The sequence below is a fragment of the Echiichthys vipera genome (genome assembly GCF_963691815.1).
Source record: "Echiichthys vipera genome assembly, chromosome: 9".
Taxonomy (NCBI): domain Eukaryota; kingdom Metazoa; phylum Chordata; class Actinopteri; order Perciformes; family Trachinidae; genus Echiichthys; species Echiichthys vipera.
In genome coordinates, this window is record NC_139834.1 from 18378531 (window position 1) to 18403518 (window position 24988).

Here is a 24988-nt window from a genome sequence, read left to right on the forward strand (position 1 = left end):
ATGCATGATTCCTGATCAAAACATGCCTTCATGCAAGTCATTTCTATGCATTGAACGAGCACAATAATTACTATTTATCTGGAACTCGGCCTGAGCAATTCTCCTTCAGCCCAAGTCAAAACAATGACTAATGACCCCTACCCAGTCAGTGTGAAAGCCCATGTAGAAATGTCTTTTTCGATGTCAGTATAACAAAGAGGAGATGAAAAGACTAGTGACATGGGCCAAATGTTATCTGTTTTTGCCGCTCAAATAATGTAAAGATGCAAGTATACTTAGCAAAAACAAAAAAATATCTGTCTATGGTTCTGGGTTTCCCCCTCCCTCGCTAGTGTTTCCTTCCTATCTAAACTTGCTTGGTTGATTATTGTTTTCTTCTTGATAAAGACGGTAAACACTGTGTTACAGACGCTCCTTTAGACTGCTAATACAGTTCTAGTGGGAGATGTTTGGTCCAGTCCCGTAGCATTGGAGCTTTGCTGCAGGGGTCCACACTGGGTGGTGGCAGGGATTTTGCAATTCTTCAATCATCCAGCAGAGATTTCTATGCCTTGGCAGTTGGTCCCCAAAGAAATGTGTGTCATTGGCCAGCACACTGTGAGTCCTTTTGTATTTGTTCCTCGTTTCTATGAACTTGGTCATTATGCAGCAAAGTTCCGTGGTAAACTGATTGTGTTTGGTTCAGCTGTCTTTGACGACATAAGAAACCACATTGCCTCAGTAGTATTGAGTCTGTAAACATTTTTTTCTATGTTTTCTTTTTCTTACTTGCAAATGATCACTGTTTCTACATTTGTTGGGTTCGGGCTCAGAGTCTCATCTCGCTGTGTTTTATTGGATTTAAAGAGTCACTAAACCCTAACACTTGGATTCCCACTCATCTTTTTGGTTTTTGTCCTTCTCTTTCCTGGCCCACTCCTCCTTGTTTTCGTCCTGCTTCTCCTTGTCAGGTTTGGTCACACTGTCATAGGAGGGGAGAGAGGCTGTGGATGGTGTGCTCTCCTTCTTCTCTTGGTTGGTGCTGCCGTTCTCGAGCTTATTGTTAGTAAAAGTACGACGTTTGAAGATGATGCCGCGTCGAATGAGGTGGGTGCGGTATGCATTCTGGATAGTTCTGGCAGACACATCCTCCTGTTTGCGGCGAAGAGTGGTGGTGATGGGTTCGTATGACACCTTGGATGGGTTGGCTGCAACAAAACGCTCCTCCATCTGTTGCCTCAACATGTCCAACTCACCACTGTCACCCAGAACTCGCTTTGTGAAGGCAAACAGGATGTCCAGGCAGTGAATGCGATCGCCGCTTACCATGGGCATGTCCATGGCGATTAGTTCTATAGTGTTGGGCTTTGGCACCCGAAGTGGGTGCTCCAGTGTGTCGGCAAAGTCAGACAGCTTGGCAAAAGTGATAAACTGAGAGGCAGTGGGGTCAAACTTCTCCCAGATCTCATAGAAGGTCTCAAAATCGTCCTCACTGAGTGGATCAGCACTTTCCTCTGTGGCAACGCTGAAGTTCTCCAGGATGATGGCAATGTACATGTTGACTACAATCAGGAAAGAAATGATGATATACATGACAAAAAAGAAGATTCCCACCGAGGGGTTACCACAGTCGCCCTTCACAGATGTACCAGGGTTCTCAAAAGTGGGGTCGCAGTCTGGCGGGTAGTTGAGGATGGGCAGGAGCAAGCCGTCCCAACCAGCTGATGTGGTGATCATGAACAGAATGATCATGCTGTTGCCAAAAGTCTCAAAGTTGTACAAGTCATCAATTCCTGCTCCGTGTTTTACGTAGCCAAAGTTAGACATGCCGAAGATGGAGAAGATGAACATGACCAGGAAGAGCAGTAGGCCAATGTTGAACAGGGCCGGTAGTGACATCATCAGAGCAAAGAGTAAAGTCCGGATGCCCTTAGCTCCTTTGATCAGACGGAGGATACGACCAATACGGGCCAACCTGATCACCCTGAACAGGGTCGGTGACACAAAGTACTTTTCAATGAGATCAGCCAGGAACATACCTGGAAAGAAGAAAGGAAGAGATTACAATTGGAATAGAACAGACTTCTCAAGCTACTTTCTCTTTGTGTCGTGTCTTCCACCTCCCTCACTTACCAACAATAGACAGGATGACCACCACCACATCAAAGATATTCCAGCCATTGGTGAAGTAATAGTGGCGAAGGGCAAAAAGCTTTAACAAGAACTCTGTGGTGAAGACTACAATAAAGATGAAGTTGACCCAGTAGAGGACATTCTCCGTTTCATTTGACTGATCGTCTGTTTCCACCATCATGGTAACCATGTTGAGGCAGATGAGAATCATGATGGAGATGTCAAAGACTTGCTGCGTCACAAAGTCAAACACCATGCCCTGGATCTTGTTCTATGAGGAAACAGAGGAAACAAAGAGGGATGACATTCAGGTCTTATTTTTTCATTTGAAATAATCTTTACACAAAAGGCGTAACCCCAAGAAAAAAACGTACCTGTGGTCGAGGAATGGGTTTTTGTGGCTTTTTGGACCCCAGTTTTTTCATGGCATTGTAGTACTTTTTCTGTTCCTCTGTCATGAATATATCCTGACCACCAAAGTAAAGAGATAAAGAAAGGTTATGTTATAATCACGTTTTGACACAAAACTCCAAAAGCAAAATAGGGTTTAAGGGGACAGAAAAGGTCTTATCTTTTTCTTCTGCTGGTTGAAGTTGTCAATGATCACACCAATGAAGAGATTGAGGGTGAAGAAGGAGCCAAATATGATGAAAACGACAAAGTAGATGTACATGTAGATGTTGACTTCATAGTCGGGCTGGTCTTCCACCTTGGGAGGAGGCAAAATGTTGAAGGTAGTGTTATGTTATATTAACACAATTTAAGGAATGATTTGACATTTCAGGATATACAATTATTTACTTTAATGAGTTGGAACAAAAAGCTCAATACCATTTTCCGTATGGTAAATATGAAGCTACCGGCAGCAGCCAGATAACTTAGCACAAAGACTGGAAACAGCTAGGCTGTCTCTGTCCAAAATCCTTCTAGCCACCTCTTACCTGCACAAATTAATTTGTTTAATCTGTACAAAAATCAAAGTACCTGCTCAAGAAATAAACTCTAAAGTTAGTCCAGGCTAGCCTAGTCTTTATGCTAAGTTAAGTTAGTTAGCTGCTGGTGGTAGCTGCATCCCCTTTTCATATTAGTATTTAAAGTGAATAAGCACATTTGTCAAACTTTTCCTTTAAGACCTGCATGTTAATAGTCTGGCATACCATGTGAGAAATAGGCATTATAGTATTTATTGAAGAAACAAAAAATATACCTCTCTAGAATCCACAGCCGCGTACATAATGTCCATCCAACCTTTGAATGTAGCCTTTCAAAAGAGAGACATAACTAAATACATTTGTAGAAAACAAACAGTGTAAATTGAAATCCAAGAAATTCAAACCAAAACTGATGCATGTCCTGTAGTACAGCTTGTGCATGGAAAGAAACAAGCAGACGAAGGAAAGTTCACAGAGAAACACCGGATATGCACAACGAACAAGAACAACAGACAGCCTCGGAGTACTGTGAAAGCAAATGGCGTTTGAAGCGACAACAAACCTTCAGGTGAAGCACAAAAAGAAAAGGAAAAAACAGAAAAGTGCTTATAGGAAAATGAAAAAAAGAAACCATGTTAGCGTGAAATAAGAAATGGAGTCAGAAAGGGAGGAGGAGCGACACTCTCACCACTTGCAACAGGGCTAGGTAGCCGGCGCCCACATTGTCAAAGTTGATCTTCACGTTCTTCCACCTGACCTCAGTAAAGTTTTGATGCATGAGGGCCTCGCACTGGGTTTTGTTGTTGACCACGTCGACGGGAAAGTATTCCTCTGATGTCTGATTGAAACAGTAGTAGTACTTGCCCGCAAACAAGTTGACCCCCATGATACTGAAAATCAGCCAAAAGATGAGGCAAACCAGCAACACATTCATAATGGAAGGGATGGCACCCACCAAGGCGTTGACTACCACCTAGACCAGACCAGGGAAGACAGGATATGACATGAGAACCAGGAAACAAACGCAGCTCTTTCAACCCCTCCAACAAGACACTACATACTGTTATGGCGTTACACTGAGTACTTAAAAAAAAGCTGTTCAACCCTTTGGTACAGGTGACGTTAAAAGCAGCAGTTCAATCCTACTAAGATTTAATGTAGCTGAACATAGGCACTGCACACCACTGTGATGCACATATTGAAGTGTGGAGAAGTAATGGGAGGGATCGCTGTATCAGGCCCTCTCTAATTAAAGCAGCACTGATGTGACTCTGAGATGCTCTTTGATCTGTCGAAGCATGCGGCTAGAAGTTCTTAACGGATACTCAAGCGCGCCCACATACACACACACAAACTAACACTTGGTTACCAAGGCAAATACAGACATTACAAATAATCTCTAAGAATCACGTTTATGATGTAAAATGTACAATTTATAAACATTTTTGACATTTGTGACAGCCACAACTATTTTATATTTTATTCAACATTGTAGAATTGCATGTTGTATTATTAACAATTGTACACTTTACACAACATATTTGATCCGAATATTGTTTTTCATAAGGTTACACACACACACACATACATTAAACTCACACACACCACACCCCAAGGGTTGTTTTTTTTAATTTACTGTATAAAGCTCAAATGTCAGTAAAAAAAAAAATCAGTGTTTGCCATACCACTATGAAGTGTCCACTATTACCACCCCAACCTTAGACAGTCAATATTCTTAATCTTACTGACCCTCTCCCGTAACTAAGTCAAACAATATAACACTATAGCAGTAAAAGAAAAATCAATTTAAGTATAATAATTCCCACCACCAACCCAATCTGATCTCCCGTAAATTAATAATAGCCAATAATAAGCTCAGCACATAGTGAACCGCTCACTACCAGTGTTAGGAAGGCCGACCAGCAGCTCTCAGGCAGACAGCTGAGCATGCATGTCTTTGGCAGACTCGTTTTATGGAGCCATATTCCCTCCTCATTACAGACAGACGGGGAGGAGCTCGAGAGCGGGATTCTCTCAGCGTGTGCACAACCTTCACAGGCTGACTCATGTTGAACATTGAATCTTACATTTGTGCTGTACAGAGGGCACACTGGTAAAAAAAATTTAGGAAACAGCTTTAGGAAGATGTCTTGATGATACAATTGAAGGCCTAAAAAACCCTACCCCTCACAGTGTTGCCATTGCACTCGCTGAGAGAATGACTCTCTGATGCTCGATCTGAGATACAACTGATCCACTTTCGAAAATTCAGTGTTTAAAAAAAAGAAATGAGGCCATGCTGCGTGGATAGCATTCTCAGAAAGAGGGAAAATGGCTTTCAAAAATGCATAATGTGCATCGGCAGTTATAGTACATGCGTGTTACATGGCATTGTGCAATCTTAAGTACCTCTCAAATCAATTAATAAATAAATAGAGAAATGTGTGGATAGAGAGATAGCGACTAAAGAAATAACGGTTGAAGCTTTGCTTGCTTGTGTGTCTAACGAGCCATTCAGATGTTTACATGGTTTGTGTGGGTGACATATATCTACAGCAAAATATGGCTGAAGGCTTATATATTATGCGTTGGCCTGTTCATAGTGAAGACGGGCCGTTCAAGTGATTGGGGTTCAGAGGTTTCATCAAAAGCCCCACGATGACAAATTCCTTTAGATAAAACTACCAAAATCATTATCATTTCAAAATCTTTGGTGTTACTTTAACGTCACCAGGTTCGTCAAGAGAAGGGGGATTTACTGAAAGTGGGTTAAAGATGGCTAGAGATGTTGTCATTCCTGTACAATGCATTGCTCAAAAAAGTAAGACCGAGATGAAAAAGCAGCTTTAAGAGAAAGAGAGAGCAAAGTACGTAGTCAGAACAGCCCATTTTCATTGCATGTTAAGCAGTGCAATGTGTCCAGTTGAAGCTGCGTTGCTCGCTCGGCGCTGTTGAGTTGCGATGGCCTCGTGATGCATCATGCCGTAATACTCAACCAGCGGGGATATAAAAGTTCTCATCATTCTAACTCTCCAGAATCTCTTTCATACGGAGTCATCTCTCCATTCATGTACATCGCTATTCATTTATTCATTGCTTTGACCTTAAATTTTCCATTTTCAGTTCAAACAAAATGGTAACTCAATTGATGAACGTATACATTATAATAATAAAAATGTATACAGCAGGATCAAATTCCTCTGTTTCCCTTTGCGTGGCTGGGCCACCGTCACCTCTCTTACTACATACACCCAGTGAATGGGGTCATTCATAGGGGCACTGGTATTGGCATTATCACAATCAAAAACAAATGTGCCCTGATTTCCAACCCCAAAAATGACATAATAATGAATAGGTCTATTTCCTATCCCATAATTGACAATTACAGCTATACAATTTTAGTGAAACATTCATGACAGCATCCACATAGCCTATCCAGGGCCTAAAAGCATTGATGTCTGCTCATGTGCAATGGCATCACATTTTAGTCACTGGATATCTAGTATGAATGAGACTTCACAATAAATTTAAAATCAATCCACCCCCTACATAATTGCACAGGCCTTCTTCTCCTGCTGGGCTGTCATTTTTGGGACATACTAAAGAGGGGCGACACATTGTCTGTCTAGGGTTGAGAGTGTTGTCCGAACGCTGTAGTACTAGTCGACCTATAGGCCACCACCCACCCAGACCCAGAACTAAAAGTCAGTTTAACAAAGAACTCAAAGAGTTTAACTGGGCCCATTGTTGCCTCCCAGTTTCACTTCCTGTGGGAGTGGAAGGCAACAGGAAGCCAGGGCCTGCTGTATGTGCTACAATATGTGGTGCCATGACATGACAGCAGTAATGCCTTGTGTGAAATGGCAGCCTAAAATATTTGCTAAACTTCTGCCTGCATTCCCGAGGAAGGCAATACAAATGTTTTAACTATCTAATATAGAAAATGTTTACAAAAAGTTACAGTAATAACCTGCCACCCGAATGGACTGTTAGCAGAACTGTCTGACCGTAAGCGCTGACACTGGCAGAAGCTTAACAAATATTATCCTCCCAAAGCCACAACACTGTGAGTGTGTGGTTTTCTGTCTCAGTCCCTGATGCAGAAAGATCCTGGACAAGCAGGAGAGTGTGGTGACCCTCCAGTGGTCCGACCCAGCTGAACCGGGTCAAGGTGGAGCGAGTAGTGGAGGGATAAGGTGGAAGGGTAAGAAGGGAAAGGGTGGGATGGGTGCTGCACATTGAGGTGGGGAGGGACTGAAGTGGAGAGAAGAATCTTATAGTAGTGAGTAGTAAAAGAGAAGGAGCTCAAGAGTTTGAGTAAATGAAAGAGACAGAGATGGGGGGGTGGGGGACTACAGATGACAACAACCAGGTGCAACCTATTGCTACCACCAGTCACAGAGACAGCCAATCAGATTGGAAGAGACGGCTGAAGCAACCAGAGGCCCCAAGTGATTTCTGCCTTGTAAATCACTTCTATCACATATGGGACATACTGGTTGTTTGGCAGCCGCCTTGCATGCAGAGTTTGGGTGTGACTGGTTGGGCAGAGGTTTTGGGGTCCTGCTGGTTGTTCTCGATGCACTGAGAGATGGTGTGAGCTGGGGAGGGGAGGGAGGGAAGGTAGAGGGGTTATGGGGGCACGGGGGGGCTCTCAATTAAAAGCAGTGGTTGAGAGTCAGGCCAAATGAAAAGCTAATTGTTGATTTGAATGCTCTATGAAATGGTATGTAAGTTTGGTTAGCTTTGACCAACTTCACATTCACTTTGGCCAATCAAGAAGAAACAAAGTAAGATGAAGTAATCAGAATTTCTAGGTTGTCACTTATGTGATGAGGCAGCTTTGTGAAAAACATATTTTTGTTGCTCTTTGGGTAATTCTTTACTATGAAACAAATCAATTTGTATGTTTTTTTGTGTTCAATTGAAATGCACGTTGTTCTGCTGGCAATACAACTTTACTGTTACTTTACTCAGTCTCCCAGCTGCATCATGACTTGTTCTTTCGCTCTAACAAAGGCATGGTACAGGATTGCGCATGGAAAGGTGACTTCTTGGCTTTAATTTCCTGGTTTTTAAAAACAATCCCCCAATATTTTTGGGAGGTTTTTTTGTCCTCTTAGTTTGTTTTTTTAAGATCAGTTCTAGCATGCTTTAAACTGTTGAATGGGCATGCGGAAGGATCAGCTGCTTAGCTTTGGATCTTACCCTCATCCCTTCAAAACGTGACAAGGCTCTGAGGGGTCTCAAGGCCCTTAGTGTCCTGAGTGATTTAATGGGCCCTAGATCGGAGTAGCCCAGCGCATTAGCTACAAGGCTGACTATAGACACCTACACAAAAACAGAGAAGCAAAAGAGGTTCCAAACTGTTAGAAGTGAGAATATTCACTAAGGAAGAGAGACGACCCTGGCATAGGCGGAGAGTTGCTTGACATACACACATAAATCTATGCATGTATATGCATGTATAATATTGCATTTATACATGTATATACACTGAGAGAGAAGGTCAATGTTTAGTATAGGTCTTATGTGCGTAGTATTTTTAGTAGCAGTGCGCCATAGGGATTGTTTGTCTGTTATTTTGGGGCAGTTGACGAGATGTGAAAAGTCCTTTGTACCTGCAAAGAAATTTGTGGTTGAGAGAGAAAGAGAGGAGATAGAGACATAAGACTCAAATAGAGGGTAAATTAGACAGAAAAGAGTGCTACATGATTTAGTAAAGATACAAGCGACGGGACTGGAGAGCAGAGGAAGAGGGGTTGGGGAGGGAGGGAAGGAAGGAGAGAGATTACCCTGTAGAAGCTGATAAAAACCCAACAGACTTGAGAGCCTTACCCTTGCCCCTCTTACATTGTCTCTCCATGTCGCTCTTGGGCTGAGGCATAAAATCCCATATAATTTAAGACAGACAAACTAATGGAACCTAAGAGAAAGAATACAAGTAAACATGTACAAGTGTGTCATTTTGCCATTTTCTTTCTCAGACATCAAATTAAAAAATGTGTCACACAGTATTTAGAGTCAAATAGGAGAGCCACAGTCACATGAACAACGCACAAGAAACAGGGATGGAGGTTAAGGGCAGACGGGATATAGTTATTAGCACTGGATGGCACTGAAAGGACAAAATACACAGTCGAGTTACACACAGTTAACAGTAACGGCACACAACCTCAAAGAAACTAGTGCAGCCCCTCTCACGTCCGGCAGCAGCCACCGAGGCATTGCTAAAGAATGCTTCATAGTGTGGTATCACTCACTATTACATCCTTTAATTATGTAAGTAAAACCATTCACAGCAATAGTAAATGTACAGAGCTGTTATCACTATAATGAATTAATTTAAATTTAGGAGTTATGTTTGGTATTTTGTGAATCCCCTATAGCTCTGGGTTATTTAGCTGATCGTTAAAAAAGGAAAATTAACAATGGCGATTGCGGGGAATAAGCGGCACTAATGTTCTTTAAGGGCTGGTGAGAAGTGCAGAAATGCCTTAGCCTTGATGAAGTCACCTCAAGTGTGCTAAGACAGCCATTACAGGTTTGTCTGCTGCACAGAGACATTTTGTAATGAAGGATTCTTTGGCTGAATGTAGATTATTCCAGAAGGAAAATGCAGGAGTGGGCAGCTGTTTAAGAATTAGGTCAAATGGAGAGAAATGCTTTTGTCCAAGCATTAGTACAAGAGCACACAAACTGTATACTCAGGAAGTCTTTTTTTTTTCTAACTGCAATCCTGGTCTTCATGCTGGAGGGACTGAAACAGGGGGAGTACCAGTTCCTTACAAATAAGGAAATATATCAACAGTGAACACATGTGAAAGCACCTCAAACCAGCCATCGACACCAACCGGTCAAACTCACCGCAAGAAGTACACAACATCCAAAGCTTACCAAAGTCACGGAGGGAGGTTTGTAACAGGCAAAATCTTCATTTTTACTGCCGTCATTCTCAACGTGGATTACAAGAGTCTAACTTTTAAGGGCGGAATGCATCAAAACGATGGAAAGAACAGCAGAAAAAGGGTGCAGCATGGATTCAGACTTTTTACTTTACATATGTTGGACCATAGTCAAACATCGGGTCCAGGGTGTCCTGGACTGAACCTTTATTTAGATTGTGTTGATATTTATTTATTTATTACTCTTTAGCCCTGTTAACATCAAATCAATCATCCTTGCCTCTTGAATAAGTGATCAGCTGTTCAGGTGGGGAGACAGTAAAATAAAGATTTTGCCTTGATCTACACTACAGTGTTTGGGGTAATTGTCACCTTCAGCCTGACCCCTTGGAGAGCCCCCCTTTGGGGTGACTGGCCTCTGGCCCCCCGCTAGGCCAGCTGTGTGGTAGTGACCTCAGAGCCTCAACGTCCTTCTCACAGAGCTCTGCAAGGCAAGGCCAGTGACATCTGGGGCTGTGATCCCATGATGACGACAGCACAAACCAAACAGAAATAAACCAAACTAAAAACAAAGGGAAAAACACAACAAAACAATGATAATAATCTGAGTGAAAAATAACGGATGAATGGAGTATGAAACCTATTATCCTCACATTCCCACACCTCAGTATCACTATTAAACAAAAGTTATCTTCCCTAGCTATTTTGTCACTTTAAGCAGGCAATATAATAACTACAATAATAAATGTCCTACTCTACTTTGCATATACATGGTTGTGTTCTCCAGTAACCATGCTGCAAAGTTTATTTCTTAACTGATTTAACAAAACACATTAACGTTCTAACTTTACATTTCTTACCCTGTGCCCCTTTAAGCCAATACATGACAATATTTACAAAAACATTCTTATAATGAAAATAAGGAAAACACTAAACAATGGGTAACAGAAAGATAGTAACATAAGGGAAATGAGGAGGAACACACTCACACAAAGAGTCAGGCACATCCACAGTCAGAGAAAAGTACAGGCCGGTCTAATGATGGTGCCCCCCCTTGCTGAGTCCATGGCAATGGTTTCACCCCACAACACAGGACGGCAGAGGCACATTCAGGCCACAACACAACCCAGACTCATCAAGCACAACTCTCTTTTTTCGGAGGGGGAGCGCTAGTGAAGACCAAACTTACCGCCGGCCGCCTGTCACCCACCATCATTACATCTCAGCACAATATCACCACATTCCTGAGGTTACATTTTCAAGAAAGGAGGATTGGGAAAGCGGGGGAGGAGGGATCACTCTCTGTGACATGTTCACAACTTGGGAAACGTGGTGCCCCTGCACTGTCCCAAGTGTTGGACTTGACAACACACCTACAGGTAGGGTACAAGCTCTGTGTGCTGTATGTGTCAACCTCTGGTTTAAAATAGCTGTATACAGAATCTTTAGGAAGTTGTAATATTGTTATGTGTAATTTTAAGACATACAAACGCTAAAATATACAACATAGTATCTGGGCCATTGTAGGTTCAAAATGGAGCCAGGTTAAGGGGGTAATAATCCCAGAAATAACCGTGATCAAAGTGGTACTTTTACGCTAAAAGACACAAATTTATAATAAAAAAAACTTGGATAATCTCTGAGATTAAGAAATTAAAAATCCATAACAAGAAAATGCATCGCTTTACTTTGCAAGGTTGGATCAACCTTTCAAAGTTTTTTATCTCATACATTTAGAACTTTAATCTCAAAAATCTTTATTTTTTCTTCTACAATGGCTTTAATACGCCATTCTAAAAATATATAAATACATGTATGTCATCTATGGTACAGTATGTCATAGATGTATGTTTGCTGATGTTGGTTGTCTGGGATATAGGAGCTTATAATGAATCAACATGGCAACCTCTTGCCATTGATAGCAATCCATTCACGGGTATTGGCTGAGGTGTTGGACACTGCGGAGAGGTGGTTACTTCAAGGAGAAAGTCAGAAATCAGGGAAATTCTTATTCTATCCAATTCTGCCACTCAGTGCAGACAACTGCTTGACTCAGCATTTATGTTAAATTCAAATGCTTTAAGCTTGTAGCCATGAAAATGGTCCCCTCATTTTCCCCTCACAGACTCAGGTTATGTCTTCTTAAAAACAGAAGAAATAAGATGAAAACATAGTAATATACGTGGCAAAGAATAGATGGAAGAATTTTCCCTGTTCCGGTCTTTCAATCTTGACTGACACAAGGAGCAGAGAAATACAGAGAGAGAGAGAGGACAAAGGCACATACAGTATCAAACATCTTACAAGCAAAGACAGCTTTACACAGAAACACATCTTTGACACGTCTCATTGCTCTGAGCATGACTTGAATATGGTTGTAACCAAAAGTTATTGATTGGCTGATTCCAATTTGTGTTAGCATCAATGCTTACATATCTGTGTGTTTTGCTTGCCTCGCCTAAAACCAGTAACACTGCTATCTGCACCAAGTAGTTTGTTGATACCTGAGAAAGTGTTTTCATTCACAAGCAGATAATTGTTGTACATATTCAAGCATCTCAGAGTGATAAACCAAGAACAAAGCAGGGAATGTTGCTTGATGGAGTTGTAAAAGGTGACTCCGGCATGGGTGCACTAAAGACAGACTGCAGTACAGTCTTGTAAAACACTGTCCATACAGCATATATGTAAACAAAAGAAAGACGCTTCTTATTGTGAACAACATGCCCTCTCACCTAATGCATGCCATGAAGCAGATATTCAATTAATAACCTGACCTTTCAAACCTAACCACACCCAACAGACAACACTTAAATTATAAAAAATATCAATCCTGTATCTATATAGTATATGTAGTGCATATGACATTGTTCTTAACATCTAATAAAGTAAAAAACTGATTATTACAGTAGAAATAAGCCTAAGCCCTGCCCCCTTAACAAACTATGTTCTTCTATGATCTTTGTACCAGTATGTTGCTGTTGGACCAGGGTGTGGTTAACTGCTCTTCTTCTCTAGTCTAGTTCTCTAGCTCTTCTCAGACGATAGAGGAAACAAGAGCTGGACTTACATCCACAATGAAGAAGTCCAGCCAACACCAGGCATTGGTGAAATACTTGACAAAACCGTAGGCGACCCATTTCAGTAACATCTCCAGGATGAAGATGTAGGTGAAAACCCTGTCGGCGTACTCCAAAATGATCCGAACGGTCTTCCTCTGCTCGATGTACACATCCTCAAAGGCCTGTGGTGAAACAGGAAACATACAGACAGGTCAGTCAGACAGGATAAAGAGGGAAATATTACACCTCATGATTTATGATTCCACTAATGAAATTGTATACAGCACTACAGCCCGCTCATTGCTAGTCACTAACAGTGATTTACTAGCTTGGAAATCCAGACCCACATCTATCCAGACGTGTCTGGCAACAACCATTAGACCTTCCCAACTCAAGTGATTTACAAGATTTAAAAAAAGCTGTTCTGCATTCAATATTTAAAAATTTCACTCAATATATTAAAATATTGACTCCACAGCTAATGTAGACTTGCAGCAGTTTTTGCTCTTATTTTAGTCGCATCTGACGTGCTTGAGAACAACGCCCCACTCCAACCCCAGAAATAGATGTTTGATAAACGGCACAGTCCATTAATCACAGGCACTCCTGGCCCCTCCCCCAACCCAGCAGCTCTGAGACTGACTGCACCACTAGTTTTGCTATACTGCACACACACTTGGTCCTTGTGAAGTACTTCTATTGTTAATGAGTAACCTTCATTCAATCTTTCTCTCGTCAGTTTCCTTCTGAGATTAATGTAATTTTTGCGTTTCAAAATGTTATGTTATTATGTAATGCTATGTTGCTTTGTGTTTTAATTTTTCTCCTTACCAGGGCACCGCTACTGAGGAGGATCATGAAGATGATGAGGGTCTCAAACCAGTTGTGCTCCACAATCAGATAGCAGGTTTTCCTCAGGAACCACCATTTCTTCCACCAGCCCGTCGTTATGTCAACTTCACAGCACTTATACTTGGCCACACAACCTGAGCACACAAGGCCGATTTGATATAGTTAGATGAGTTACAATCCTGATGAATGAATGTTTAAATTTTAGTCTTTAAATTGGTGCACCTCTGCATGCAGTTTGACATTTCAACATTTTCATTTTATTGTATTTTATTGTCATCATTTATAGTCTTTTTTGGCATGTTTCCTGGTTTTTATTCCATTGTGTTTTACAATTGTTGTTGTTGTTATAGCTTTAAAAGCTGTTTTATTATATTTTCATGATTTCCATTTTGTTCTTTTGTCTTTTTAATCTGTCGTTCTTTAATCTAGTCTTTATTCCACTGTGTTTTACTATTATTACTGTTACAGCTTTTAAAACTATTTGCTTACATTTTCATCCTTTTTATTGTCTTACATGCATTGGTCCCAAATTGTTAAATTATTATTTTTTCTTTTCTGTTGAACAAAGCTTAATTATTTTCCCCGTGCATACAGTACTGTACAGATACACAAAAATCTAAATTTGTCTGACATTAGGAAAGAAGGAAAACAACCCTCCCTTGTGTGTTAAGTGATATGATCATATATATATATAATCATGATTTTTATTACTTAATTTAAAAAAAGGCTTTATTAGCAAATAATTATCTGTATGTATTTGTGTATTAGTGTGAGAATCATAGACAGGCAGACAGACAGATAAATAGAGTCTCCACGGGTGAGTGATCCTTCATAATGAAACTCTCCTTCACCCCTATCACTGCCCTATCATTTCCAAAGAGCCCAAGGGAGTCTCTGTGCTATTGAGTGGAGGTAATGGGTGCTTTGGGAGCAGTGGTCTCACCATCTGTCCAACAAGCCTCTGGTTCCAAGTATTCCTCCACGGGCTCGACCACCACCTCCTCCACCACATCTGGCTTGATGTCGATGGTGCTGCCCTCCGAAGAACTGGTATCATCCAGCTGTATATGAGACACACACACACACACACATACACACACACACACACACAAACACACACATACATACACACACGCCACATAGATTCAGACACACATGGAAACACAGGAACAAAGCTTCAGCAATTCAGAAACATTTCCGTAATTACTGCACGGTTAAGGAACTGCAAATAATGGAGAAAGCTTAACTCATGAAGACCAGTATGGACCTTTAAGGAAATGTATATTTCATGTTATTTCCAAATTGTGTTATTTATTTGATCTCTGAGGGTTTTAACTCCACATATCATCCATGTGAACACTAAAATGGAATATCAAATGGCAGATCATCTGCTCTGAAAGTCTTCTAAAAGCATTTGGTCAAAAGACATACATCAGCAGATATTAATTTCACCCACATTACATGCCTGCTCTAACCACTCTAGATGTGTCTATTGAGTAATGGAATTGTATTAGTGTCTGATCAGTGCAGAGTAGCCAGCCACACCCGTGGCTTTACTGTCCTGAGTGAGGAAATTGCACAGTGTAGAGTATTTGAAGATTACAACAAAAACAACACCAGGAGCGTCATAATATTAAATGTAGTTATTCTAAAAGTACAATTAATGATTTAGTAAGTGCTTAGAAATCATAGTGATGTTGTCATGTATGCTGCAGATTCCATTTATTATGTCACTGCCTGCCTGAAAACTTGTGTGATGGCAGTGGATCATATATGCACTCATCTCACTGACCTCTTTGCTGTTCTCATTTTCCGACTCGCTGCTGAAGTCCTCCGTGTTGAGGTTCTCAAAGTCAGACTCTCCCACAGCTATGGGCACGCAGACGGTCAGATTCGGGTTGTGGATGAACGACATGTGGTCTTCGTCGATCATATACTTGCCCACGCTGCTGCCAATACCGCTGGTGGTGCCATTACCATTCTTGGCATAATCCAGGTCACGGTTGATGTCCACCCCCGTGTGGTTAGCAATGCAGTTCAACTTCTTGTCATACATGTCATCCAAAGGCTTCTGCTCGTCCTCCATCTGTGGTTTCTTCAGCAGACTGGCCATCAGTATTCGCGTCTTCACTTTTATCCATGCAATGCCGATCTTGATACGCCTGACGGAAATCTGCAGGTTGTTGGGCTCACCGTCATCGTCTGTTGCAGCCAAGTTGTCAGCGCTGAAAGAGCTCAGCAGCAAGGCAAGAAACAGGTTCAACACCTTTGGACACAAAATGATAAATCAGACACAGGATGTCAAGTGCTAATCTTTCCATCTCTGACCACATTATAATTATTTAATAGATGGGTTGGAGAGTCTGCTGTTTCTCTGAAAAACTTGAGTCTCGACACTCACCACCAGATTACCAATGACCATGACCATCATGAAGACGATGAGGCACATGCCCTGGCCTGCTACTTCCATGCAGTCCCACATAGTCTCAATCCATTCACCACACAGCACCCGGAAGACGATCAGGAAAGAGTGGAAGAAGTCATTCATGTGCCAGCGGGGCAACTCACAGTCGAGTGAGATTTTACACACACAGTCTTTGTAGCTCTTGCCAAACAGCTGCATGCCCACCACAGCAAAGATGAAGACGATGATGGCCAGCACCAGAGTCAAGTTCCCCAAGGCTCCTACCGAGTTACCGATAATCTTGATCAGCATGTTGAGGGTGGGCCATGACTTGGCCAGCTTAAACACTCTCAGCTGAAATGGGGTAGGAAGGATATGATTTATGATTTGCTGCTTTACTCCAGTGGAGTAAAACAATATAAACATACAGATATGTAGCCTGCAAGCACACACAGTGAAAAAAGTAAACAAAGTATCTATTTAAAGAGGAACTAAAATGAGCATTTACCAATCGGAATGACCTCAGCACAGACAGGCCCTCAACGTCAGCCAGAGCCAGCTCCACTAAACTCAGTGTCACAATGAAACCGTCAAAACAGTTCCATGCCTCCTGGAAGTAGTAGTACGGATCCATAGCCACCAGCTTGAAAAGCATCTCCCCTGCAAAGATCCCTGTGAACACCTGGTAGGAAAAAGAACAGATTTGAACAAATGGCTTTGACATAACACTGTGTTTCACAGGAGATGTGAAAGCATGATGGCTGGCGAAACCTGTGATATTTGTTGAAACCAATTATCTGTGTGCGTTATAGATGTGAAAAAAAATCCATCACATTATACATTACCCATATGGCAACTGTTAATGAATTACCAGTAGGATAAAATCAATTATTTTGAGAGGCGACACATCTAGTTTCTGTGTGTGTGTGTGTGTGTGTGTGTGTGTGTTCCAGCTGTTCTGTAGTCAGGAAAGGTGAAATGGCACTTCTGCCAAGGGTTATCCTTAATCATAGAGCCCACATAATGAATTTACACAGAATGTGAAGCACATATAAGGTGTGTGTGTGTGTGTGTGTGTGTGTGTGTGTGTGTGTGTGTGTGTGTGTGTGTGTGTGTGTGTGTGTGTGTGTGTGTGTGTGTGTGTGTGTGTGTGTGTGTGTGTGTGTGTGTGTGTGTGTGTGTGTGTGTGTGTGTGTGTGTGTGTGTGTGTGTGTGTGTGTGTGTGTGTGAGACAATGACTCATTTTGCATCAAGGTCACCTCAAATTTCCACCTGTGCCACCCATTGGCCTTTTCTGTTAAATTTCTCTGGAACACGAATGGTAAATAACATCTTTGTGTTGTTTCAATTGTAAATAGAATAGAATAGAATAGAATTACTTTAATGATCCCAGACTGGGAAATTATTTTGTAACAGCAGTAGTGGGTCAGCAAATAAAAACTTTGTACATAACATAAACAGAATCCAATATATACATAGTGTATATATACAGTGCACAGTGTGCTAAAAACAATAAACAATAATAATATATACAACAAAATATGCAAAATATAATATAACAATGATAATATATACAAAACAAACAACAACAAGAAAAACAGTAGAGAGAGCAGAGTTCTCTGTCAGGCAGAGGTGAGAGAGTTATTATATAAAGTGATGGATTGTGGCAGGAAAGATTTCCTGAATCTGTTGCTACGACAGTGAAGCTGAAGCAGCCTTTTGGAGAAGGTGTTCCGCTGTCTGACCAGTGTGAGTTGTAGAGGGTGGAGAGGATTATCCATGATGGATAACAGAAATGAATGACTATCCACATTTATGTTTCCAAATATATACACACAAACACACACGCACACGCACGCACGCACGCACGCACGCACGCACGCACACACAGACACGCACGCACGCAGGCACGCACGCACACACACACACACACACACACACACACACACACACACACACACACACACACAAAAACACACACATACAGTAAGTGGTTCATCATTGCAATAACTAGGCATATATCATCAATGGCACATCTCGTTTTGGAACGCGGACACAACATATGTTAACTAATGTGTTACTCAAAAGTAAAACAACAATCATGGAGCCAGAGCTCAGATGAACTCAGTTGCCTTAAAAATGTTATTAGTGAAAATGGGCAGGTTGAGTTATCCGAGCAGTGATTCAGGCACCATTTTAGAGCAGCTCATCGATCAGGCTCCATGAAATATTAATGCAGGCCTCCCACCAGTCAGCCAACCAGAAGAGAGGCACGCTGGTCCCACTGAAGCAAACAGCAGCCCCACACAACCAGAGGAGAAAAAGAGAGATAGCAGGAGAAGACAGGGAACATGTGTATAGTGAAGAAATGAGACATGCATGGATACAGGAAAACAGCAGGGAGGGTTGAGAATGTTTTTTTTCTCTCCTTTCAACTCTGAATCAGCAATGACAGAGCTGCCAATTACGGTCCCAAAAATAACACCTCTCTGTGAGCAGAAAAGAAAAAGCGGAGGAGATTCTTAACCGGTTAATGAGATGAAAAAAAATAAAAGAACAAAAAGAATGCCACTCACCAGATTGCCTACAGACAGCATGTGTTCAAAGTCTGGGGTCATGGGGTAGTGCTCCATGGCCATGAAGAGGGTGTTGAGGACGATACAGATGGTGATGGCTAAGTCCACGAAGGGGTCCATGACAATCAGGTTCATAATCTCCTTGATTTGAATCCACAATGGGGAGCACTCCCAGATCAGGAATGTGTTAGAAAACTTATACCAGCATGGTGGACACTTTCGCTGAGACTCCTCCAGTTCTGAAGACATAGCGCGGATCACACATCAAAACCAAACATACTTGAGTGCTTGAGCATACCGCATGCAATGGTATAAAATGATAGATAAAACTGTATGCATTGTATGTATCTGGTACTGTTGGATATGCAAAGCAGATAAGCAGGAAATTCATGTCAAACTTATCAATGAGAGCAGCCCTAGTTAAAGAATAATGAGAGAGCAGGTTAAATAGCTGGGTTAAAGTGGCAGTACCCTCCACTAGTGTGTTGGTAATGACGCTCATGACACTGTTGGCCCGCTCTTTCCGCCCAAAGGAGGTATTGAGCTGGTCCACAGACACCATCAGGGAGCCCGACAGCTTCTTCTTCACCTCAACCTCAGTAGTCGGCTGTCAGGGGGAGAGGAAGAATCAAGCACCCATGGAGAGGACATGAACACCATCCCACATCACCACCGGTGGCCGGCGGAGGGAAGTGCACAACAGCATTGGCAGGAAAAAGTAGTTGATGAGATTTTTGGGGTCGGGGCATATTTCAATCTTTTCTATATCAATGCTGGTTTCAAGGAAGATGTGTGTGTGTATGCTGTAAATTCATGCAGGTCTCAGCCAAAGTGGGAGCAGTGGTCTAGGGCTACTTGACCTAATTGTGTTTGAATGTAATTATCTCATCGCGATTAAATAATAAATGGATTGTGCGATATTGTGCAAGGAGAACTGCTTCTGCATGAATGCATTTTCAGTCCTGTCATGCAATAATGGAGGCTTTGCTGCCATTGCAATATAATCATTAGGTTACTCTACAAAATGTCTCCCAAATATGGCCTTTTTAATGTTACTTGCAAATTGTTGCTACTGTATCTTCCTATTTTGAAACCATACAACTTATATTGCAACCATCAAATCAAGAGCATTGTAAAGAGATCATATGGAGACAGATAATTCAGATCCATCCAGTTGTCATGCATGAGCATGCTCCAAGTCAAAGAGAAGGAGAGGAAATTACAGACACCATAGCCATTGTTCAACTTGTCTATGTCATGCTGGTTCTAATTTAGTTTAGATCTACCATGCTAACTAGAATGCGACACAACTAATTCACTAATGTTGACCAGGGAGATTTTGGAAAACAGGTAAACAGGAGAAAGGTAAAGACAAACAAGGACAGCAGCCCTCCTTTTTTCTTAAATTCTATATGATTAATGCCTGATAGGATGGTGTATGTTACTTGTGTATCTGCTTTGGGATATTAACAGTGAATTAGGGAAGCAGATAAAAATGTGTGAGGCTCTATAGTGCTGGTCCCCTCTGTTTCCTCCGCCTCCTACTGTAGATCTACCCACACAGGCTAGCATAGGACCTGGAAGCCTAGAGGAGGAACACATCAACACACTTGAGCATGTTAACTCATCATTATATGGTGTTTGTTGACAAAAATGACATTAAAGTGTGTTAAACAGGAACTTTATGAGATCCCACACATAAAGTTGTGCATTAAATATTAATTAGGCTTTGATATAAAGTGCCAAAATCTTATGGGCTAATGGGGATGCAGAAGAACAAAAGAGAATCATGTCTGTTCGATACTGTGCGTGTGGTGCATGAATGAATAAATAATTTGATATGAAAATTCAAAACATTGACATTCATCGTTCAAATCCAACAATAAAAATTGCCTGGAAGTCACTGATAGACCCAGTTTCACTAGGTATAGTATATTCATTATAAAATGTATTTATTTCTCCATCCTTTGCCTACTGTCGGAGGGCAGCATACACTGCAGGGGCTGGGGGAGGGGAGGCACGAGCGCTTAGCCAAGAGATACATACGGACTTGCAAAGATGACAGAGTAGAGGATAGAGAGCAAGAAAGAAAAGGATCGGACGAGAGGGGGGCCATGCCTAGATAGGTCTACTCATTGACTTCCTTACACTGTCGTCAGTATCTGCCTTATCTATTTTCACCTCAGGCAGAAGGCGTCCACCCGGCCCAGGGCCGATGAGTGACACCACGCCGTTGCAATCCACCGTGCTGTTCCTCTTCCCGTGGAAGCCACTGTAGCTGTTCCGCCGATAAGGGCTGAACAGGGAGCCCCGGCGCTCATCGCACTCTTCCACCGTGCTGTGTTCATCGTCAGCAAACTCGTTCTCCGAACCCACGTCCTTACCACGGCCCTTAAAACTGAAGATGCTGCTCTTGCTGTTGTGGCGGGACAGGAAGGGCGAGCCGGGTATGCTGAGGAGGGACTGTAGGTGGAAGAAAGATGAGGAGATGAGACATTTGTTTGACTGGTGTAGCACAGGCCATTTCTGAATTACAACTGATTGCACCATCATATTTGTGCTGTTTGTCATCAGTTCTGGAGGTCACGATGAAAGGCAGCCTCTGGGGTGTGACAAATGAAATGCAACCAGGACGCTTTTCCCCAAGGAAACATATTCTGCTGGAGCAATCATGTGACTTAATAAACAAGAGGGAAATACATAATTAGGTCAGCCATATCATACACTGTCAAGGTCACACAAACACACACACACACACACATACACACACAGATACAGGCAACTGAAACAACATGGAGAGGAACATGAGTCAGGACAATCTGGGCTGCTGCTAGTATTGATCTGAATATTATTATAGCTGCAAGCTCAGCTGGAATCACATTTTTCGACAACAACCCTCTGTTACAAAAGGGTCAATATGCCGTATCATATTTGGGGAATCCTCCACTGTGAAACACATTATAAGAGCCAGCGGAGCCCTAGTGAGGCCTTAGCAAAGCTGCAGGATTTCTCTCCTTGAAACATTCATGTAATCACTGTGAATAATTCAGGAGTTGGACATGTGTTTCTATATCCCTGGCCACTATATGCTTCTCTATATGTGAGTCTGTACAACACTGCACTACAATAGCAGCACTATCAAACTGAAATATTATTTAAAAAAATAGGTCATACAGTAACATAATATTGAGTCATATTTGATCAGCCCTGCCTAGTTTGACAGTTTGAGCTGAGTTTCGTATCCCTGGAAAAACTGCGCTGAACACACCTGCAGACTGGTCAGTCATCGTCCTAAACCTGCTCCACATGAGATAAACGTGAATGTTTCAAGATTGTGATCGATCCAAAAAATCTCAAGCTGCTATGACAGACTATCTGCCAGAACCAATGAAGCATGAGTTGGTTTCCAGACTGGCTGCTTGGTATTTGCACAGAAAACGTCCTGTAATGTTTACACTAACAAAATAAAATTCTGTTCAAGATTCTGAGGCAGAAATGTGAAATCATCTGCACATTAAACCGTAGGAATAAATGTTTTTGTTAACTTCAATAGGTTTTTTACACTGGCATAATCCTGGCGCGTTCCAAGGTGGGCTCACCGACTTTAGCTTAGGACTTCCCGGCCCTACTCCAGGGCAGGGTTAGCCTAGAGTTTGCAGGGTTATCCGAATAACCACTAAGCTAAAAGTTAACAGTGTGAAACAAGGCTAAAGTAAACAATGGAATTTGGTCACATTTTTGTTGTCCAATCACACACACCTCTTCATCACAGAACTAGTCGAAGGGTAGTGTGTATTGTTTAGCTCTGGGATTAGGTTAAACCTTGTGTTAACAATGAAAATGGAGCTGAGCTATCCCAGGGTCAACTCATAGTCCAGAAATTACAAAAAGAAGAATGCTGAGAAATGTCTAAACACACATAGATATTATCATGGTTGAACTCACCTGGTTCATAATGGAAGACTTTCGACCCAGGCGATTATCAGGGAAACGGAAGCGGCTCCTCTTGCTGCCATCATCTGACTCTGACTTGACAAACTTCTCACTGTCGCCTTTCTCTTTCTCCTGCTCTTTCTGCCGCCACTTCTTCTTTCGATTTCGCCGCTCTTTGGCGCTCTTGGAGCTGAGCTTTGACATCTCAGAGGAACTGCATGACATATGCCCCCCTCCATCGTCCTCTACCGCGTCCTCTGACACTGTACCTGCAGAGGTTGCCATGGCAGCCGTCTGCAAAAAACTCCATGAAGTAAGTCAAAACAATGATACAACATGACTCAAAAGTAACCATGTGCTCCATCCTGCAGAGGGGCTGACCTGGGCGTCTTCCTGCTGTTTCTTGAGCTGCTCCAGCATGGCCTTGAATTCCTCCTCCTTCCGCAGGGCCTCTTCCATTGTGGCCTGGTTCTGCTCCTCGTAGGCCATGGCCACCACAGCCAAGATCAGATTCACCAAGTAAAACGAGCCGACAAAGATCACCAACACAAAGAAGATCATGTAGGTCTTCCCTGCAGCCCTCAGGGTCTGTTGGGAGGAACACCAGAGACACTCACAACTTCTGATACTTAACCTAAACCCCTGAACCAATCTATCACAGTGACTGATCAGAAATAAATCAACTGTTCCACATTGTTGGTGGAGAAAAGAGGACGGGCAGAATTGATTGATTGGGCATTTCAGGGTGCAAAAATCAACTCAGCATAAAGGCCTTTGACTTTCCACATTTAAATGCCCGTGTTCGGTACAGTATGAGTACTAACTACCTCCACTATCATCTCATACAATGATGACTTCATACACAACCTTCTTCGTGTGCACCCTGTGCTCAGCATGAGCCCAAGGTTTTGCTGTTTATCAGGGAGAGCCATGAGTTATGCTATATGCTCGATATTTTGACCTACTTTTCCATGCACACTATAACAGCCTGTGCACAGCCAAACAATTGGGATGTTATCCCCAGTGGAGATGGGAAGTGAGAAGCCTGAGCTGCAATTGCATGGCAGAACAAATGAGAACATTCTGGAAAAATCCCCCAAAAATGTTTTGAACATGATGGTTACCTTCATTGCATTGCAGGTTTAATGCAAAATACATTTTTCTTATACAGTATTTTTTTCTTTAACTTTGATTTGAATTGCTCTCACTCACTTTGGTTCAGGTTCTATTAAAAAAAAAAACATCAGCAAAAAATAGATAGAGGGCTTCCTGGGATAGGGAAGTGAAATTTCCCACACATTAATTATGAATGTAGTTGACATGTAGTGCTGGGAAGTGTATAAAACACAACATTTCCAGAGAGAGAAGCACACATAAATTAGCAGTCCAAATCATTCTCTTAGTCTTTTAGTCCCACACATCACCATGTATGAACCGTAAGATCTCATCAATCTCATTTAATTTCAGAGCATCTTATAAAGAAACACTCAACAGCCTTCCTAAAAACTGCTGCATAATTATTATTCTGAAGACACAGTACACAATATCAGTGAGCCTGTAGTTGGGAGCTGAATTTCAAAGATAGGAGCAAAAATAGAAGTATGAGCTGGAAGGGTCCCATCAAGTCTCGTCTCCTTCATTGGCTCTACTGTAATCCTGAGCTGTTAATATTTCATACTTCCTTCCACTTAGCCTCCGTATGTGGTGGGAGGAGTGTCTCCACAGGCTTTGTGTGGAAAAGGCTAAAAGACAGGAAAGAGGTGGCCTGGCTACACTATGCAGGTGAGGCAATCACATTGTGAACAAGGGAAGAACTATAGGCAGAATAATCCACCATTTTCTGTCTAAAGTGTTACCCCGTGCGCATCAGTCTTTTCTGCAGGGGAACCCAAGTCTCACAGGGTATCTGCAACTTGCTCTATGTAACAGGGCTGCCATGAAGAATGAAAAATCATTTTCATTCTAAATCTATCAAGCGTGTTTTGAATTACTGAAAATATGACAAAATAGTGAAACAATAGTCATCATAAGTTCTGAGACCCCAAATTTTCACATTTGAGAAGCTGGAGCCAGCAAATATTTGACAGTTTTTGCTAAATAAATCACCTATAAATTTAATCGGCTAATCATTTCAGCATCACTAAGCAATGTTAATGTTTATTGGCAGTAGTATTTGACAGTGTGTGTTGTATATGCCTCCTATGAAAAAAGC

The 24988-nt window shown here is 41.9% G+C and overlaps 1 protein-coding gene across 5 annotated transcripts in view; it reads right to left on the reverse strand.

The window, feature by feature from the left end:
* Window positions 1-858: 858 nt before the first annotated feature.
* The window catches only part of scn8aa (sodium channel, voltage gated, type VIII, alpha subunit a), a gene marked incomplete at both ends in the record, with an annotated part of 39039 nt that continues 14909 nt past the window's right edge, over window positions 859-24988 (reverse strand). For 2 of the 5 annotated variants that reach the window (XM_083919626.1, XM_083919624.1), the window contains 18 exons: window positions 859-2018; window positions 2113-2383; window positions 2487-2591; window positions 2684-2821; window positions 3320-3373; window positions 3733-4017; window positions 8253-8375; window positions 13020-13193; window positions 13843-13997; window positions 14807-14924; window positions 15656-16129; window positions 16265-16621; window positions 16776-16949; window positions 18844-19082; window positions 19315-19450; window positions 20992-21306; window positions 22789-23070; window positions 23158-23364. In XM_083919626.1, the coding sequence (XP_083775752.1) occupies window positions 859-2018; window positions 2113-2383; window positions 2487-2591; window positions 2684-2821; window positions 3320-3373; window positions 3733-4017; window positions 8253-8375; window positions 13020-13193; window positions 13843-13997; window positions 14807-14924; window positions 15656-16129; window positions 16265-16621; window positions 16776-16949; window positions 18844-19082; window positions 19315-19450; window positions 20992-21306; window positions 22789-23070; window positions 23158-23364 (4767 nt within the window). The remainder of the gene's footprint in view (window positions 2019-2112; window positions 2384-2486; window positions 2592-2683; window positions 2822-3319; window positions 3374-3732; window positions 4018-8252; window positions 8376-13019; window positions 13194-13842; window positions 13998-14806; window positions 14925-15655; window positions 16130-16264; window positions 16622-16775; window positions 16950-18843; window positions 19083-19314; window positions 19451-20991; window positions 21307-22788; window positions 23071-23157; window positions 23365-24988) is intronic. The other 3 variants (XM_083919628.1, XM_083919627.1, XM_083919625.1) reach the window with 3 other exon arrangements.